The sequence below is a fragment of the Lepisosteus oculatus genome, chromosome 3 (genome assembly GCF_040954835.1).
Source record: "Lepisosteus oculatus isolate fLepOcu1 chromosome 3, fLepOcu1.hap2, whole genome shotgun sequence".
Lineage (NCBI taxonomy): Eukaryota > Metazoa > Chordata > Actinopteri > Semionotiformes > Lepisosteidae > Lepisosteus > Lepisosteus oculatus.
The window spans coordinates 29,707,487-29,727,622 of NC_090698.1; the positions used below are offsets into that span (position 1 = coordinate 29,707,487).

General features: G+C 36.0%; 1 protein-coding gene across 2 annotated transcripts in view; it reads left to right on the top strand.

Annotated features, from left to right (window-relative positions):
- man2a1 (mannosidase, alpha, class 2A, member 1) overlaps positions 1 to 20,136 on the top strand; it is a 242,408-nt gene that overhangs the window by 195,982 nt on the left and 26,290 nt on the right. For both annotated transcript variants that reach the window (XM_006627014.3, XM_015338057.2), the window contains exon 19: positions 7,960 to 8,101. In XM_006627014.3, coding sequence (XP_006627077.2) covers positions 7,960 to 8,101 — 142 coding nt within the window. The remainder of the gene's footprint in view (positions 1 to 7,959; positions 8,102 to 20,136) is intronic.

The following is a 20,136-nucleotide window of genomic DNA, read 5'->3' on the forward strand; positions in this document are numbered from 1 at the left end:
ATAAACAACAAGCAATTAAAATTAGCAATGTTATAATTGCTTGCAGAGGAAGTGAAACCAAATGGACATGTTTCAAAATAAAATTTTGAATAAAAAATATTTACTGAAAGCTTTAATGAAATTAGTGAGAAATACACAAAAAACAGCATATTATAAAGCATAAATATTTTCTAACTTGAAAGTACTTATATAACTTATATTTGTTCAAGTATATGTTGTTCATTGTCTTTAAGGTCAGAGATTCATCTTCTCTAATCTCCTTCAAATCCAGACTCAAAACCTTCTTCTTTAGAAGAGCCTTTACTTATCTGGTTCCATTCTTTACTCCTCTGCTCCTACTATACTTAGTACCACCATCCATGGTCTTCTCTGTGTATTGTAATTCTGTTTTATCTTTTGTATTCTTTTTATTTATTGTTGTTGTCATCCTGTAAAGGCACTATATAAAATAATGTTTATTTTGTTATTAATATATAATTTGAACCTTGCAAGTGCAAGAAAATGTGGTTAAAACAAGCACATCAATTGTTTCCCAAAATAATCAAAGCAAGTGATAGAGCTAAAGAAGTTTTGAGTTTTCACATACATTCTGAATGGAATTTTAGACACCCTTGTAAGAACCCAATGCATTTTCTGAGGTGGAAGCTTCTTCATTGGGGATTTCCCATCTCAGGTTAAAACATTCTTGCTTTGTTAGTTTCCATCAGGCTGCCTCCACTTTCTTAAAAAAATAGAAACTGTCAGATAGACTTGAGACTTCAAACAGAGATGGAAAGAAACAGGCATACTTTAAAAAAACATGAATAATATCGAGGCCAAGGTGAGCAGCATGGTGTTATAGAGGTAATTTGTCTTACCAAACTGGCTAGAATTAATAGAGGTGGAATTGTCCATCTCAAACACAGAAAAAATTAACGAGAGGAACAAGAGAGTTCATTATACTCATTAAGAACATTATCTCATTAAGAGTTTAAAAATCTGTGGGGCTTCCCCTTTTTATCAGAGTTTCCCTAGTGATGGAAAGGCTTTACAATTTGCGACATTGTTTATTTAAGATAATTAAACCTATGACCTAGTTGCATTCTTATTAATTTGGCTAAAATCTACAGCTTGAAACTGTAATAAAGCACTGTAAGTGAAAAAACAGTGAAAAGGTAGAACAGCAGTGCTCTAACTGGTATTTGAACTTACAGCCTCATTCCAGTTTTGATGTGTTTCTAATGTTCTATTTAATTACTGTCTGTGTACCCTTGTTCTAACAGATCTTAAAGTTTTACTTAGATCAGGGTACAAGGACAAACCTCTCCATATATATTGTAACCCTTTTAGTGCCACAGTCAAAGTTATATGAAATCTGAATCATTTAGCTGTCAATTCTAATAATACCTCCTTTCTCAGAGTGAATGCAGCACACATCTTTCACAGTGAAAGTGACCTATTTTCAGGGTAGAATTTAATAATTGTGATATGGACTCTTTAATGGAGCAATTTTAGCAATCAGGTCCCTGATTTTTCTTTCATAAGGAAAATTGGAAGTGCAGGTATTGACAAAACTCCAAAGTTGAATAACAAATTTTGCTCTCTGAAGTTTTGATCTACAGAAAAATACTGTATTTTCTGCAAAATTGTGTATTTTTGACGTGTGTTAGAACATCGCAGTCAGTATAAGTTATTACTTTTTAATCTTGGATTTGTAAATTTGCAGTTATGGGAGGTGATAAATACAGGTTGAATATTTTGGGGCTAAATATATGATCATCTCATTGTTACCACCTTTTAGTGACAAGAAAAATGTTGGACACAACATACAGTATGTCTCTACTTAACATTCTTTGACTCAAGAAAAATATTTGACTCTGAATTGTGAAAGCACTGTGGAAACAAAATATAAGTAAGAATGCAAGTGCACCCACATCACTGTGCTTCTCAAGCAAGCAACACAAACAAGAAATCTGATATTTTGCCATGAACTCTCTTGGGTTTGTCTTGATGTCTGGATGTTGTCTCCATGCAATCACATCAGTGAAGGCCAGACAAATTATTTCAAATATATGGTAAAAGGAAACTCCTGGGAGATTGGGAGAATGGACTGAACCAGGTGGAGGAAGAATATTTCGAATGGAGCCCACCATTTTGAGATCTGAGTATGTTAGAATCAGGAAGAAAAGTGAGAGCATTGAAGAGAGCTCACCAGGACTGGATTGCACAGTACATGTCCTGATGAACACCTGTTCAACCTTCGAGAGTCTGTGTGGATCCCACATTGGTCTTATCAATCACCTTTGGGTTCATGGGAGACGATCATCTTCACCACAAGGGATAGCCAATAAATGAATGTTCATCTCACGTTATACTGTAGCAGATGTCTGACAACAATGAGCCATGCTTCCAATAAGCAAATGTTTTGAATATTGTTGCAGTTTTAGGAAATGGCTGAATGAGACCTTTAAACCAGCTGGCAGAAACCAAAGAACTGGAATGGTGTCCTTTTTTACATCTTTTTTTTCAATGGCTTTGACAAACCCACACTGTAACTTTGTTATTCTTTGGTTTCATTTATTTTTTTGTCCGTTTGTCATAACTGTGCTCTTATACTGCGGTGTGGTTGGGCATGTCTCTCTGGGAAGCCATCTCTGTTGATTTTGTAAATATCTTTCATATTCCTGTATATGGCTTTTTAATCTGTCAACTGCTTGAACTGCTATCGTGAGGCAGATATGCATCATGACCCTGGACATTCATTTTTATTTTCTGTATGTACATCATAACATCCATCTTCCCTGGTGTTTGTTACTTTAGGTCCCTCTACATGTGCTGTTACATGTGTAGCAACTGTACATTTGCTCTTTCTTGGAGTAAAGTTATGTAATTACTGCTAGGAATCCATAGCCCTGCCATGTGGGATATGATGGTATCTCCCACATCTGGATAAAAGGGATTTAAATTCATAACATTGTTATTTTGGGGGAGTGTCAAGGAGGAGAACATTTACCAGGAACCTCACCTCAAATTTAATTAAACTCAATTCAACTTTATTTGTCATTATACTTAAATGGGTGCATAGTATAGTGAAAAGTGTTTCTCATTAGTCTCTCAGGTGTGGTATATAAATAGAACAGCAGACAAGACAATAGACAGAAATACAATAACAGTGTAAACAACAGTACGGTACCAGAACAAAATTGTAAAAAACTGTTTAAATATGCAAACAGAGAAAAGTATTCAAACAGGACAAAAACAGAGAAAAGGTAATACGGAGAACAGTGCAAAAATAATATGGCGATTAATAAATAGTACAACTAGTACAGTTTTAAGTACCATTTTGGCTTACATTCAGTTGTGGTGTATGTAGTGGTGTTGGAGTACAGTTATTGTGGTTACAGGAAGAGGTGAGGAGAGATCAAAGTATGATGGGAGGGAGTGGGGCCATCACCAGCTTGGCAGCGCTGGGGAATAAGCTATTTTGGAGTCTTGTGTGTGACTGGAGCCTCCGGAACCTTCTACCAGATAGTAGGGAGACAAACAAGTTATGACTGGGGTGAGTGGGGTCAGACATAATTTTGTAAGGGAGTAAAGCAGTTGGCTGAGCACACAGCCTTGAGGGGCACCAGTGTTAAGGGTGAGCGTGTTGGAAGTGAGTTTGCCAATCCTAACAGTCTGGGGTCTGCTGGTGAGGAAGTCTAGGATCCAGCTACAAGGAGTGGTATCTAGACCCAGAGCAGTTTTTCTTGCGTTGTGAAGGCATGTACACAGTGGTCCCCACAGGTTCCAGTTAGTAATTACGCATCGATGAAAAACCGGAGGTTTAAAAAAAGAGAATTAGCTTACTGATAGTTTTATGTGGAGGCTGTGAACATTTTCACGTGTCGTGGTCTTTAAAATGCATTTGGTTTGAAGGCTTTCTGTGTTTCCCTTCCAAAGATATGGACAGAAGAATATTCGATGGTGGTAAAAAAATGGCTTAAAACGACATAGTGAAGGCTGTGAAAACAGCCACAGACCACGGGCATTTTTCCTCCCCCCTACATTCTCAGAGTAGAATAGAATTTATTATAAGCACAATTTATTACAGTGCTAAATTTAATATTATTGATTAATAATAGTTTATGCTAACACCTAACTTTCTTAACACGAGAAATACTGCTCAATACGGCTTTGTGCGAAAAACCCGTATATCACCATAGGAAGCATAACAGCGTAGCCTCCAATTACCCAGACCACAAAACAAAGGAATGTTTGATTTCTGAAACCCTTTCTTTATGTCCTGTTTCCATTCAGGTAAGGGTCAACTATATACATAATACTGCTGACAGCAGGAAAATTCATATTCTTTACTCAGCAGCGTAAACCAGCACCCATGGTGTTCAAACCGATTTTTTTTCTACACAGAAGACTGACACAGCTTTGCGTTGTGAATCTGTTTTTCTAAGAAAACATATGAGTGGGGGAGGTGGACTTACCTTATTCTACTTTGAAAATACCTGTGAAACCGGTTTGTTTTCAAACAATGTAGACAGAGAGAAAGAGAGATGCGATAACAACCGCACAGTGCCAGGTGAATGGACATTATTGTAGGGCTTTCGGGCTCACGTGGATTTGCTCCCTACAGTACAACCTACGGTACCACTGTGTACATACAGTACGAACATGTGATATTTAGAAATATAAAAAATGCCAATATAATGCCAATAATATTTGCTATTTTAGTTTTTCAAAGACATGTTTATTTGTTAAAAGAAAACTGATGGTGACAGCTGGGTTTGAACACTCAACCTCAGGGTTATAAGTCAGTCACTTAAGCTATCACGCCACCGTGCAACAGTACATGAGTGTAGTTATATCGTTATTCATTTCTTTGGATACGCTTCTTCCGATATCGAGCTCATTCGCAGAAAAGCTTATAACTATCACTTTTCTGTATACTATATAAACGTACAGTAACATGGTCAGAAGGAGCAAGGAGCACATAAAAATGTTTCTGAAATAACCACATGTATGACTTTGATGCTTAAAATGTTTAGGGAGAAATGGAATACTGGTGTGTATTTTTTTTTAAATACCAAGACCAGCAATATACAGTTTACATTATATGTTTATGTTCCTAAATTAATATCGTTAATGACCTTCAGATGAGTTATGCTCCTATTCTTTTTATGCTCAGCTACTAAAATTTCCCTTTAGTGGTAAAATTCCAAATAAATATTCAATACTAAGCGGATTAAAATGTGCACAGTAAAGAGATTAAATGATTAAAACTTTTCACTACCGACCAATGCACCACCAGTGCCCCTGTCAGTCATTTTGGCCAGCCAATTAAGTACCGTGGTAGGGCACGGTGGTGCACACATAGATGCCCACAGTACAGGTTTGTACCGTGCATTTTGAATGGCTGCATCTGTAGCTTTTGTAAGATTTATGAGTATAATGGTGTTAAATGCTGAGCTTAAATAAATTAACAGCATTCTATAGGTGTTCTTTTTTTCAAGGTGGGTTAGTGTGGTGTGTAAAGCTATAGAGATTGCATCCTCCGTGGAGCGATTTGTGTGTTAAGCAAACTGGAGAGGATCAAGTGTTTTTGGAATTCTGGCTTTAATGTGTGGTATTAGTAGTTTTTCAAAGCATTCATTATGATGGGGGTGAGTGCAATAGGGAGATAGTCGTTCATGCATGTGGGTGCTGACTTTTTTGGTACTGACCTGATGGTGGTTGTCTTGAAGCAGCTAGGTACAGTAGCCTGGGCCAAGGACAGGTTGAAGATGTCAGTACAGACATCAGCTATCTGCCAGCCACATGTTCTGAGTACCAGGCCAGGGATACAGTCACGTCCAGCATCTTTTTGTGTATTCACTCTGCTCAGCGATTTCCAGACATCTAGCTTGAATTGTGTGTGGTGGGGGGGTTGGTGACAGGGAAGTCAGTGGCCCAGGTGGCTAGTTCAGGGTTTCGAGTTTTGAAGCATGCATAGAAGGTGTTAAGCTTGTTTGGTTGGTTGACATAAATTCATATTTTTACCAGAGGCGGCTGTTCTGTCCGAGCTGAGAGTTAAAAATTCATCCAGCTGAGTCCGGTATGGTTGCTATGAAGCCATGTTTCTGTAAACACGAGAGTGCAGCAGCCTTTTATTTCCCAGCGAGTAGTGAGCCTGAGTTTTATTTCGGCCAGTTTGTTGTCTAGCAACCGTATGTTAGCAAGGAACAGGCTGGGTACTGGTGCTCTGTTCCACTGTTCTTTTAGTCTTATTTGCAGCCTGGCTCTCTTACCGCGTTTCTGTTTGCGCTCGCACCACTTGCGCCGTCTCCTCTCCCGGCGGTCGCGGTCAGATGACTCCGTGGCTTCCGGGCCTGCGGTGTAGAGGATGGACGAGCTGATGTAATCCAGGTCAAACAAACTGAAGAAGAAATCCCTGCAGTTGTTTCTGATGTCCAGTAATGTTTTACGGTTGTAGGAGATGTAAGCTCTAGTGTTTTGGGTAACTAATGTGACATATAACAAAAATAACTAACAAAATGCACCATTGTTTGAGAGCTGATGAAGCTGCTGCGTCCATGTGTGCCATCATTTTGTGCCATTACTTAAGAAAATCCATTGTTTATTTTTTGTTATTTTTGGATAGTTTTTCAGCATATTGGTTTTGATTTTTCAAGCCAAAGGTTGAACATGTTCTAATTTGGGGGGATTTAATTTGTATCTTTATTTTTTAAATCTTTTGTTGTAAGAAAATATTTTTTCAACACCATTTTGTTTCCCATGTGTAGGAAATTCCGCCTCCACTTTGCAGCACAGGGGCATTTTTCTTAAAACGTGTCCATCTTGTCCTTTCTCTGAGGGACAGCATTCATAGAAAATACCATTGCATTCAGGCCCAATTCGCAACACCAATGTGTTCTCATATAGTGAGAACATACAGTGGAGTGGCCAATCCCTATATTCCCAGTAACATCTTGTTGCTGCTCGTCTCATATACACAGGTCAAGATTATCAGTAAACATACTTCAATAGTCCTATATACTCCCTGCTGTGCACATTTCAAAGGGAAACCATTCATTTCTTTCCCCAAAAGGATTTAAATGTAAATGAAGCAGAAATTTAAAAGTGGTGCTCTGGGGTGATGTGGTTCTATTTTTACAATTCTGACTCACTGCCATGTGGCACTAGTCACGACTGGGAGGTGAAGTGCTTAGTGAAACTTCCCTTTAGATTAGGAGGTGATCTGTCACTGAGCCTGAATCTGCCCACTCTTCATTTTTTTATAGGGGGAGGCAAACTGGGCTGAGACAAAAAGTTATTCAGAAATAATAATTTTCTTTCTATTATTAGTGTTCTTTGACTCTTTTTGGAAAGTGAAATATTTAGTTTCAATTCCCAGGGTATTGGTAGTTCAAAATTAGTTAAATGTCTTCATTGTCTGATTAAAATGAATTTCAGTTACAAAGTAGTAGATTCAAGTAATTAATGTAATGCAGACACTACTAAAACAAACAGGCATGCCAGAACCTTTTAGAAAGTTGCTGTTAAACACCCCATTTCTATAAAAAAGGGGTTAGGAAACAATCTGTAGATGGTAATATAAAATGTTGCCACATGAATAGAGATAAAAAAAGGGTAGAATCTTTTTTTTCCATTCACAGTTTTCCCTAGAATTTGACTAGAGTCTCCAGAACATTCATATGCCATTCATTTTCTAGACTTTATTCCATGGGATCATTATTAGGTTTCTTATAATGTGTTGGAACAATTACAGTAAGCTAATAAAGCTTTGAGGTTTGGTGTGTAGATTTTAAGATTATATCATATTCTTATCCTATCTGCTTATGATACCTGAAAGAGACTTGAGTTTTGTGTCGTGCTCAGTCTGTATATTAACAAGCTGATTTCTAAATATTTGTAACCAGATAAATAAACAAGCAGTCAATTAGGAAAGAGTTTTTCAGAGGAGCTAAATACAGTTTGTTATTGCAGATTCAACCCAGGCGAACTATGACAAAGCTGCCTCTACAAGCCAACTTCTATCCAATGACTACAATGACCTACATTCAAGATGATACAATTCGGATGACATTGCATTCTGCACAGTCCCTAGGGGTGGCCAGCCTCAAACCAGGTGAGCACAGGATTTAAAATATAAAGGATCTTTTTTTAGTATATGTGTTAATATGAGAGTTAAAATCAATTTTATTTTACCTTTACATCAAATTATGCCCATTGTTTCACTATTTATTTTACATTTGGTGATTTTAGTCTTTGCATATGAAGCTCGCAGGTACAGTATAATACTTATCCATAATTTATCAATAACTTTAAAGAATGCCCAATATTTAATCCACGTAATCCACAGTGTATGCAAAGATATTTAGAATAATAAAGTTCTGGAGTATCTGTTACATTTTTGTATATCATAACAGCAGTTGTTTTGTCTATAACCAGAGAAGAGTTTTCTTAGTCTTAAAAACATTTCTTTAGACTTGGAGATGAAGGAAAATTAACAACTAATCCATGTTATCCCGATTACTCCCACATGTCTATAAAGGGCTGTTTTTTTCAAAATGTAATCCATTTTTTATCACATACATCTCAGATAAAATGTAATAATGGTCATCATCTCCCCAATGAAAGCTTCAAATGCAACTTCTGTTATGAAGTAGCTTTGTGTCAAGGCCATTTTTGCAGGTATAGGACTGTGTCAGTCTTTTTGATATTTTAGACTTTCTAGAACTCTGAAAGCTGATTATTTCAATTCAGTTTGCAAATTGACAACATCTTCTAATAGAACTAGAGAATAATTTCCAAAACCTTGAGCTTTTGCAAAAATATTTTTTTTAAATTGTAATAATTGTTTCGTGCCCGCCAACTAGTGCATTATCACCTCACAGTAGGGGGAAGGGAAATTATGTGTTATTTCATTCTCCATCAGTATGCATTCCAAATAGTCACTGATGCAGCTTTAGCAAAGTCATTCCTGGTTTAAATTCCTGGTTTTAAGAGAAGAATGGGATTTTTTGTGTATACGTTTTGTGTTATTTTGGAAAAATTATTTTAACTTTCTGTGTTCACAAAGATCCTTAGCTGATCACGAGGAAGAAAAATTCCCTCTATTTATGCATAATAAGTGGTGTTTAACTTATAATATATCAAAAAACATTTTTTATAGAGTTTTAAAGTTACACAATGTCTAAGTTAGGTAGGGACATGTCATTGTTTCTTTTTGATTTTCTTTAAAAAATGTTTAAAAGATCATCTTCCCACTTTCACTTTTCCATAACTATAGTGCAGATGTAGCATATTTGGGGGCTTGTTCAAGATCTTTGATTTGTATTGTGGAACCAATATTTTTTTCCTTGGTCCACACGTGCTGCACTTGGGGTTGTTTTAGTTTGTAGTGGTCCTTGTATTACAGGTAATATGGTAATATACTGTAGTTTGTATTACAGTTAATTGTGGTGTCCATCCTGGTTTTCAGTTTAGAGGGTTCTACTCATCTTTGGGCAGTTTGAGAAATGTCAAAAGGCAGATGTTTTATCGATAGCGGGTTTTAGTCTCTCGGTCTGCTGGGGACATATCAGATGTTAAACTGAGGAAGGGATACAACCCCCATGGCCCAGACAGATAAAGGTGATAAAAATCCTTTTCAAAAGGATGAAGTCTGTTAACAGAAAGTCTTAACAGAGCCACTTGTGAGGGCATGGTGACTTTCTGCTCAATTACATGAGAGCTACAAAACAGTCAGAAAGATTTTAAATTCTTTAAGCAACATTAGCTGTTTGTCAAATTCACTTTACACAACTTTTAGGTATTTTTGTTCTCTTGTGCAAACTCATCAAATATTTATTTTTTGTAATTCTGGAACTCGGCTGATATGCCTCAGGGACTCATCCATAGTATAATCAAAACAACCCTCCCAACCCACCCCAACCGGGTCTCACCTCCCGCTGTTCTACACACGTGAATCCCATGAAGTCAGATCCAAAGACAGACCGAAACAGTAGCACACACAGCAATGAATGGCAGTGTGTTCGTATACTGTATAAACATATTGTATATACAGTTCGATACCAAATGGTTTCAGTGCTACTACAGTGCAGTATGTGTGAAATATTTTTCAAAATTTAAAGTTAAATTTCTTGTTGCTGAAATTTGTATTAAGACAAAATATAGATTTTCTTAACGTGGATCTAAACCTGAAAGAGACACATAGCATTCACACCAAGCTTTAATAACAAACTAAACACATCCGGCGTTGAAAAAAATATATCTGGTTAATTCCATGCTGAAAAGACAAGACTTAATGTTTATTCTCTATAATTCCTCAGATTACAGCTTGTCCATGGTCTGTGGTATATTGTTAATATTATTAATATATTCTTTATTGCATTTAAATTGGAACATTTTTACAAATATGAAAAGAAGCGATACACAATGTGTCTCTTCTATAACTCTTCAGTTTGCAGAAAAGGTTCCGCAGAGCCACACAACATTGTCACAACATAGTAAACAGCATTCGCTGGCTCATGTGTAAACAGGTTTAACACCTGTTCACTGTCATGGTACGGTTTCAACATATTGAGAAGCTGTTCTCCGATAACTGGCAATTGTTAAAATAACCCTTCTCCCTCCTTTGTTTAACTTAAAGAGTTCCATGAATAACAACCTTAATTTTTAAAAACATTTTGGCTGATTACTGGTGTGGTGCGCTCTCTGAAGGCACCAGTTCTGTAGGGTTTGGGCATTTACGGGGACAATTATTAATTGTAGCCGTAAATCACAAAATGATTCTTTTTAATGGCTTTAGAATCCAACCATGCGATATAACTCAAACAACACACACACAGGTACTAATACACGAGGATACATTTATTAATACATAGAATATGCATGTAAACCTAACAGATCTTATCGTGAGGGTTATCAGAATACAAAAGATATATATTCAGTCAGTTACGAAGAGTTACATATATCAAGAGGACATACGTTCAGTATATCATTCATTTAGACCGTTTCGTAATTGAACTTGGTTACAGGCTGTGCTGTGCGGCTTGCGATGGTGCGCTGCTGATGTTCTCTGAAGACTGACTAGTTAGTGTTGGCTTTAACTAGCAAGAGTTTGTGCACAGGAGAAAGATGACAGCAGCAAGTCAGGAAGAGGACCTGTTTGTTCCTGATGAAGCGCTAGTTCTAAATAATGATTCAGCTGTCCACAGTTCCGACCTGTTCACGAGGCTTGCTGCTGATGCTAACCTCGGGTGGATCCTCTGGTTACTCGTGGCAACCTCCGCTCTAGACTCTTAAAACAGAGGAAAGTTCTGGCACTCGGACACACTGCCCGTTCCGTGGTTGTCCGGGCTGAGTCTCAGGATGGTCAGGAGGCGCTCTGCTAGAATGTCCTGCCCTTGGGAGCCTTTCTGCTCCTGGGCCGTCCTGCCCTGGAATTGCACCACAGAGATGAAGAGAGAGATGGGGCCTCATTTTGGAAAGCACAGCAACACTTAATTCTGTCTTATTAACAAGCATTGCCACTACACTGGCTGCTGAAATTTGGATTAAGACAAAATATAGATTTTCTCAATTTGCGTGTAAACCTGAAAGAGGCACATCTCATTCACAACGCGCTATAATAGCGGACTATTTTTATATATTTGGCTGTAGGAAACAAACCAAAAGTAATGCTCTGATCAGACTTTGAACCGCCTGGGTACAGCACGCTACATTATAGTCCTTGAGCATTCCATTATCCATTACCAGGACAATAAAAGTTTTTGTTTTACGTTTACAAAAAATCCACTATTTTAGCTGCTTAGTTACATGATTCCATATTAATATTACTGTCAAGTGCTATTAAATCAGTACTTTTCACAATAACAGCAAGTGATGTTCTTACTACGTATTCCTAGAAAAGGATAAAACATTATAACTTTTTATAAAGTACAGTATATAAACTGTATAATGTTAGAAAAAGCACATTAAAACCATAACTCACTGTAAGTCACCAAAGAGTTTGATGCATAAAATACTCATGAAGAAGGTGGAACACTGTTGTATACTGTTGTAATCTATACTGTAGATTTGGTATGTATTACATTATACTACTGTTCTTATTTTCAGCTACCAAAATTTACCTTTGGCTTTTCTTTATGTGGATGTAAACCTGCAAGTGGCACATCATGTTCATAAGCTACAGTATAAGCTACAGTGGTTTTACAAAGTAGTACAGTCACACAACTGGAAATTTCTAAAAAGCTGCGGTACTCTGCAGACCCTGAACTGTGAACTACTGCAGTATCCCTCATGCATTCTGAATGTCTGGATCTATACTTTGTCAGCACACTGTAAATGTTGATGAAAACACAAACTGGATTTTGTACCAAACATTAATTCTAGCCATAGCTATATATGTTGATGGATATAGGTATTTAGCATTTTATTCTGCATTATAATTAAAAGTGAGTCCTTATTTTAGTTTCACAGGGGTAAAGGAAAATCCCACTTTGTTTCATTTTTTGTCAGTCAGGTACCCAATATATTATGTTTATGAATTTCTGTTCCTGTCTCCCTTGACCCACCATTATACTGTTCATGGTGTTTTTTTAATTATACTAATAGAAAATGTGAACTATGAACATTATTTGGATTAACTACAGGTTATTTACCACAGAAACCAAATGCATGATTTCACAGAATATCCAATTTTATAAATTCGATAAAATTAATAAAGTTATCTGAGAAGTGGTTTTAACAAAATTGTCATAGTCTAAAAGACCTCGTTTATGAATGAAAGAGACAAAATACTTTTTCAATATTCAGTGGAGATAACTATACTTCTGAAATACTGTACATTCATTATCAAATACCACTTTATCAGTTCAGAAAAAATATATGATGATTATAAAAATAGATAATTCTGTGATGATAGCAGCACATTTTGTTTTTCATTAGTTGTAATCCAAGTTGGAAGCATTGCTGTATCAAACGGAATTTAATTCCTGTCCAAAAAATCATTTAACTGTTTCTGAGAAAAAAAACACTTACTTTTTCTTAAGTAAGCCTTGAACTGTAGATATTAACTAGTAAGAATTAAATCTGATCTGTCATCCATTTAAAAATTAGGATATTAAGATCAGATTTCCAATCAGTAGAAATGTAATCTGTTAGAAAGAAATATTAAATAAAAAAGGTACAGAAATGTAATGAGCTACCAATATTTAAAAAAATAATTATTTAGATTTAGACACCCTGTTGACGTCTCTAGATCCATGTTGAAGTATTTCACTAGCCAAATATGGTCATGTTAACTTACACATAAAATATTTTAGTTTCTTGTGATTTGGGGATTTATTAATGTGAGCTATGACAAGCAATACAGTTTAGGGGAAAGAGTAGGTTATTATTTGCTTATTTCTCAAATCTTGAAGATAACTGTCTTGTCTCTCTCCAGGGATTTCGCTCTCTGAAAATCAAGTTGTCTAGTGCAAAAACATTAAATTTACACTGTCTTTATTGCAGTCTGGATGCCTGCTGTGCAGTCTTTTCAAAATTAAATTCATATGTAGCTGTGTTGAACTTAATATAGGCTTATTAAAAATTTAAGGTCTCCTGCAATGTTAGTGGACTATGTGGGCTTTACTTTTACACTTATTGAATGAGGTTTCACTTAAGAGGCCATTTTTTATAGACACATTTTGCTTAATACAAGCCATTTGATGCAGAGGGGTGATGATTAAGGTCAGTACTCCGTATACTGTTTGTTGATTACATTGAGTCCCAGTGCATGTGAACTCTCAGTACACAATCTTTTCTTGTTCACCTTTGACATTTTGAACTGAAAACTGAAAATAGCTGCTTTTTAGGAAGGTTTCAGAGCATGTGTTTTTTGGGATATCCACACAGGATTGGCATAGGGCACGAGTTCACTAAATGAAATGTCTTACTTTTCGTTTTATTCAGGTATCATGCAAGACACATTTTCCTTAAGACTGTTTTAATTTACAAATGACTTGAAGTTGTTTTTGTAAACAATTTACAATCGGTCCATACAATTTCATCTTCCTAATTTAAAAATGTACTGCAATGACATTTTAAATTAAATATTTTATTTCATTTTGTATCATTATTTCACTTCGTTTTAAATGTTATATTTTGTTCAAAAAAGTATTTGAACTCCTACTTTTGGAGCAATAGTTTAAGTCCATTAAACAATACATGGGTACTACTAATTGTTCTGGGTGACTATTCTGTTTACTGGGATTTATTCCAGTTGAAGATTTAAATCATTGGTACTAATTGATGCCATTACTCTTTAATTGATTTGCTTGTTGGTTTAGCTGTTTTTGCACACTGACCTTGGGTTCCAAAATACTGTACTTGAAGTGTTTTGTTTCCACAAGTGTCAGCATACAGACCTTTAGCATTTCTCTCCCTAACATGCTTTTACAAGTTTGCTCCTTTCAGTATGACTAAACAGCTTTTGGTAATAATAATAATAATTTTAAGATGATGAGATACAGGAGTGACATTATATCCCAGACTCTCACAATGAGTATTATTTTCCTTTTTTCAGAAGTAGCATCTTGTTAAATTTAAGGTAGCACTTGAATTAGGGGAGTTATGAGCCCCTTAATATATACAGAGTTGATACTGATTGTAACTCTTAATGAACTTTATAGAAGCTAAGCAAAATTTTAATATTAAGAAATTCAACTGAAACTTTAGTCTATGATTAAATACTCCACTAAAGAACTAGAAGACGTCATTATTCCCCCAAGTGAAGGGTTGTGAACCACTGCCTTGCAATGGTAGAAAGATATTTGTAAAGACATTCAGATGCAGCCATTCAAAATGGGTGGGGTATTTCACAGTATACCCTGGTGGGTGTGTCGCATCAAAACGTAGTATCACGCGGTGTATCGCGTCATTTGACGTCATGCTGGAAAGTATCCGGAATCACCTTGTAAAACCGCCAGGAGGAGCCAATAAAGCGTAACCTCTCATGTACAGCATTTGAGCTTTTAAATTTAAACTGTGGATTACAGCATGTTAATCATCAGTCATTAAAAAGTTGGTATATTTTATGAAAGCAAGATTGCTCAGTTGGACAAAAGTACACAACCTACCTTTATCAGAAATATTTATGCATCAAAGCCTTTATCGAAGATATTACTAATAGTATTAATAATGAATGACTTTGGACAAGCTGTAAACTCAAAGTATTACACTGGTCCACATTCTTTCTAACCGTCATTTTAAACAAAAATACTTTTAGTTTTTTCTTTGACAAACACCACAGCATTTCGTGGATCTAACTAACGAGGATAGGACATTAGCTAGCCAATATGATAAAGGAATTGCTTTTTTTGCAAATTTCTTTAGCACATTTGTACAAGCACTTAGAATCTGTCCCAGCCCTACTTTGTCAGGCATTTTCTTTTACTGCAATGGACATAAAAACTCCCTTGCTTTTAACAGAGCGTTTCATAATTTCTAACTACGAAAATTATTTAAACTGCGACACTTATCATTCAACCACAGCTCAAAATATCACAAGGATCCTCAAGAGCACATCAAAGACTGTATTAAAAGATACTTGTACCAGATACATGAGAATCCAGGCTTTTTTATCAACCCTTTCTTTTCCGTATACCAGATATTATGGAACCACTTCAGAACGGTGTCAGCCAGTCAGATTCCAGGAATCGGTACTTTAAAGAAAAAATGCACACCGGTCTTCCATTTCTCCCTAAACATTTTAAGCATCGAAGTCTTTAACTAACGTGAAATAGTGTGTAAAAAAGTGGTAGTTTTAAGCTTTTCTGCTAATATAATATGGAATCGCGTATCTAAAGAAATTAATAATGATATGATTATATTCGTGTACTGCGACAGGGCTGTGTAGGGCTGTTTCGCCTCACAATCAGACAAATGCAACATAAATCGGGCTGTGTAGTCTTCTAAGTATCTTAATAAACTTTCAGCATAGCTTTCTCCCCATTTAGTTTTATTTTTCTTGGGATCTTGGGATCAAATGTGGAAAGATTAGATTGTAATCGTTTTTATTTTTTAAATACATTTTAGAAAAGTGTAATCTATACTAAAAAGCTGTACACCACCTGCTATAAAGATGCATATTGTAATACTTTCGGGCTCGGATAGGACGGACACAAGAACTCAGACTTGCGGAGTTAAAGCATGTTAAAGCCTTGATTTTATATATTACCTTGGCATCTCAAAGCAATACAGATTACAAAGTAAATACCCAACACTGATTGTACCCATCTGTCATGCTAATAAAGCACCTTGAATTGAATTGAGAGGGGGGGCGGAGGGCGAGCGAGTGAGCACAGCCAGGACAGACAGGCAAATAAAATACACTCCACAGACATTCACAACAGCGACATATCATAAAACGTTTGCACATATAGTTAAATTATTAGCTGTTTTTCAGGAAAAAAACGTAATTAAAAAAAACACTTGAATTACTTATCCAGTCTCTCGAAATAAAGTTATTTTTCAAGCAATGCAACAAACGTTGGGCATTTTTTTTTTAATCCAACATTGACAGCCACATCTTAAATCTTGTCAGTCAGCTCTTTTTTCTCTATTTGAATTGTGGCGATTCAAACAACCTGGGATAACAAGTGGTCTCAAAGTCACCGAGCTCACAGAGCTTCAACAACAGATGACAATTTCCTTAGTCCTTCCTTAGTCTTCCTGAAATTGTCGGATTATGAGTGAATAAAAGCATTTTATTAAAAACACGTTTGTATTTGTTTGGGAGCTATATTATGTATTTTTCATATGTAAGATATAATGATGTGTTCCTGCTTACACATCACACGACTTTAAAGCTAGAAAACAGGTTTCAATTCACATTATCTGGAGAGTCTTGTTTTGTCAAAGGAAAATTCTATTCTACTCTGAGAATGTAGGGGGAGGAAGAATGCCCGTGGTCTTTTCACGTACTGCAATATTATGGACACTCAATTGACTTGAAAAAAAAAACAACTTTTTTTTGACAGCTGGTACACGCGCCAACATTATATTATCATGTACGGGTAGAATATGTTCATTTTCTTCCAATGAAGAATGGTTCCTTTTGCTGTAGTCGGGAGACATTAGAAGCTTGCCATCCCCAGACTGTTACACCAACGCATTAGCATGTTAAAGCGATTTCATTGAGGAGCCTAGCTTTCTTAATTAGTAAGTACTGTACTTACTGGGTTTTTGAGGGGGGGGGTGTCTTTCGCTGGAAATCTCGCCCTCTTCTACTTTGAAAATACCTGTGAAACTGGTTTAATTCGACACAGCTAGCACTCCCGCAGAGAGGGGGGTTGTACTTGCAGTGCATCGGTACAGATGGGAAAGCCAGAGCCGAGTCTAGTCTCACAGAGCTTCAACAGCAGATGACAACTTGTGAGTTTGATTAAGAATGAATAAAAACATTTCATTAATAACGAGTTTGTGTTTGTCTGGATGCTGACAAAGTAAAAAACAATTACTTTTTGACAGTGAAGAACTGTGTGTGTGTCTCTCTCTCTGCTGGCGTTTGTAATCGTTTTTATTTTTAAATACATTTTAGCAAAGTAATGTACCATAAAAGTATTGTGAGACATATTTGGGCTAACATGTTCAGTGTTCAGTGTGTGGTCACTTGTTTGGTGCGAGTGAAGTTTTATTTAATCTCTGACCCAGGGAAAAGTGTGGTTTGGATGGCTGAGGAGAGAATGCAAGCTTGCGCTGTGTCCGTTATTCTTTTTGTCTTTTTGTCTTTTTGAGCCATTGAAAGCTCTGTTGACCTTCACATGAATGCCTGAATCATTGTACCGAACCCAGGATTTTACAGTATTTTTTCTTTAAAATACCAATAACAGCAACATACAGTTTACATAATATGTTGATGTTCCAAAATTAATATCGTTTATGACCTTAATGACCTTCGTTATGTTCTTCGTTAATTTCTAAACCAGAACACATCATTATATCTTATTTTGTATTTCTTTAAAAAAAAATAATAAAAATCGTTTGCCCAGCCTAACAGTATTGTTGTTATTGTTTTTATCCTGTAAAGCGCTTTGAGGAGCCACCTTTAAAGGCGCCATATACAATAAAGTTAATTATTATTACTATTGTTAATTTGCTGGACAGAGAGGTGAACATTATTACGCAGAAGACAAAGATAGCGATTTACGTTGCATTGTGCATTGTGCTGCTGTAATACAGTTTTAAATAATTAAAAGTCTAAACAGTATCAGCTTTATTTATGGGTTTTAAATAAAGGTGATTTAAACACGATTTAAATCAATATAAATGTTTATATTGTAACGCATAGGTGACTATTCATTGTTATTAAAATGACTTAAATTCTATCATGTTGTGATATTTAGAAATATAAATTTGTTTGCTGCGAGTGAAGTTTTATTTTATCTCTGACCCAGGGAAATGTTTTATTTTTTCAAAGAAATGTTTGTTAAAAAAAAAGTCATGGCTTCGGCTGGATTCAAACACGTAACGTGTGATGTAGATGTCAGGAACCTAACCCACAGCGCCACCGGCAAGGTCACATGAGGAGTGTTGAAAAAGCCCTACAAACATTATCAACAGACATCGTACAGCGTGTACTATTCTTGTGTTGCGGTACATGAATATAATTATATCGTTATTAATTTCTTTAGATACGCGATTCCATATTATATTTCCTTTTAATCAAATTCTAAAAGTATGCTTGTTGACTCCGGTATCACGTTAGTTAAAGACTTCGATGCTTAAAATGTTTAGGGAGAAATTGAATACTGGTGTGTATGTTTTCTTTAAAGTACCGAGACCAGCCATATACTGTATGTTTATGTTCCAAAATTAATATAATTTATGGCCTCCACACGCGTTACAGTATGCTCCTATTCTTTTTATGCTCCGCTACTAAGATTTCCCTTCAGTGGTAAAATTCCATATAAATTACAATTTATTCTTTAGTCTCGAAGTGCTTAATGTTACTGCTTGCCATCACAGACACACCTTCAGAAGCCCAAGATTTAAACAAATGTCAAATTTACACTGAAATATCAGTCACCTCATACATGAATTTAAAAAAAAAAACAAAGCAGTTGACCTTACCACACACTACTGTATGTGTTACTGTGTGTTACACTGTCCAATGCCGAATATATCAGAAACTGCATTAATTTGTTTTGGATTATGGCAGAAAAGTAGCATTTGGTGGATATACCTTGGAAAACAAACTGTTTTTGTGAACACATTTGTAAACACTGATGCCAAATAATCCTAATCCAATATCCTTAAAAGTCTTGTCTGATGGTGCAGGTGATTTTGAATATTCTGAACACCTCAGAGGAGTGATGTTACCATAGGAAACTCATTAAACTGTATGTTATAAATCCTGTAACACAGCCTCCATTCATGAAATTAATCTACACTGTTTATCTCTGCCTTCTTTACACTTATTTCCCACTGCCTTGTAAGCAGAACATAGCATCCATCTGTGCCTGTCACATTTCACACATTCTTACAGGGAATTGTTTTGTAAGAAAAAGCAGCCAAATGCTGAGTCACACAATTGCTTCGCTGCCAATTTAAAGATTTGACTACCTTTTCGAAGACTGTGACCAAAATTGAAACTTTGACCATTAACAGATGTTCTATGGTTTAGAATTTTATTTTTTTCTCCAGATCCACAGTTTGAGGATGATGTGGTATATGACAAAGTGAGTTTGATAACCCATCAGACCTAGTCATCTTTTTTAGGCTTTGAGCCATAGATTTAATAGTGTTGTTATAACATAGAGATGTGTAAAGACATTTTAAAGTAATTAATGGGGCCTACTTTTAACTGTTTTAATAAGAGCTACATTTAGTAAGAAAATGCTATTATCTTTGGTTTTTGGTACTTTAGGTTCAATATGATAATCCCTAGTGATTTATTTTGATGTTTACTTTTCCCTTTTGCTTTAAGGTGAGGTGATCCATCAATATTGACAGGGCTAAACATTACTCTCTTCCTCAGAACCACAGTGCAAATGACTGATATTCATATTGTGGGCTCAAGTGACTGTACAGTATGTGACTTACTCTTTGTTCTGTGAGTCACTCACCTATGCAGCAGGAGTTGTCCTCTTTAAAACGTCTCATACACCTTTA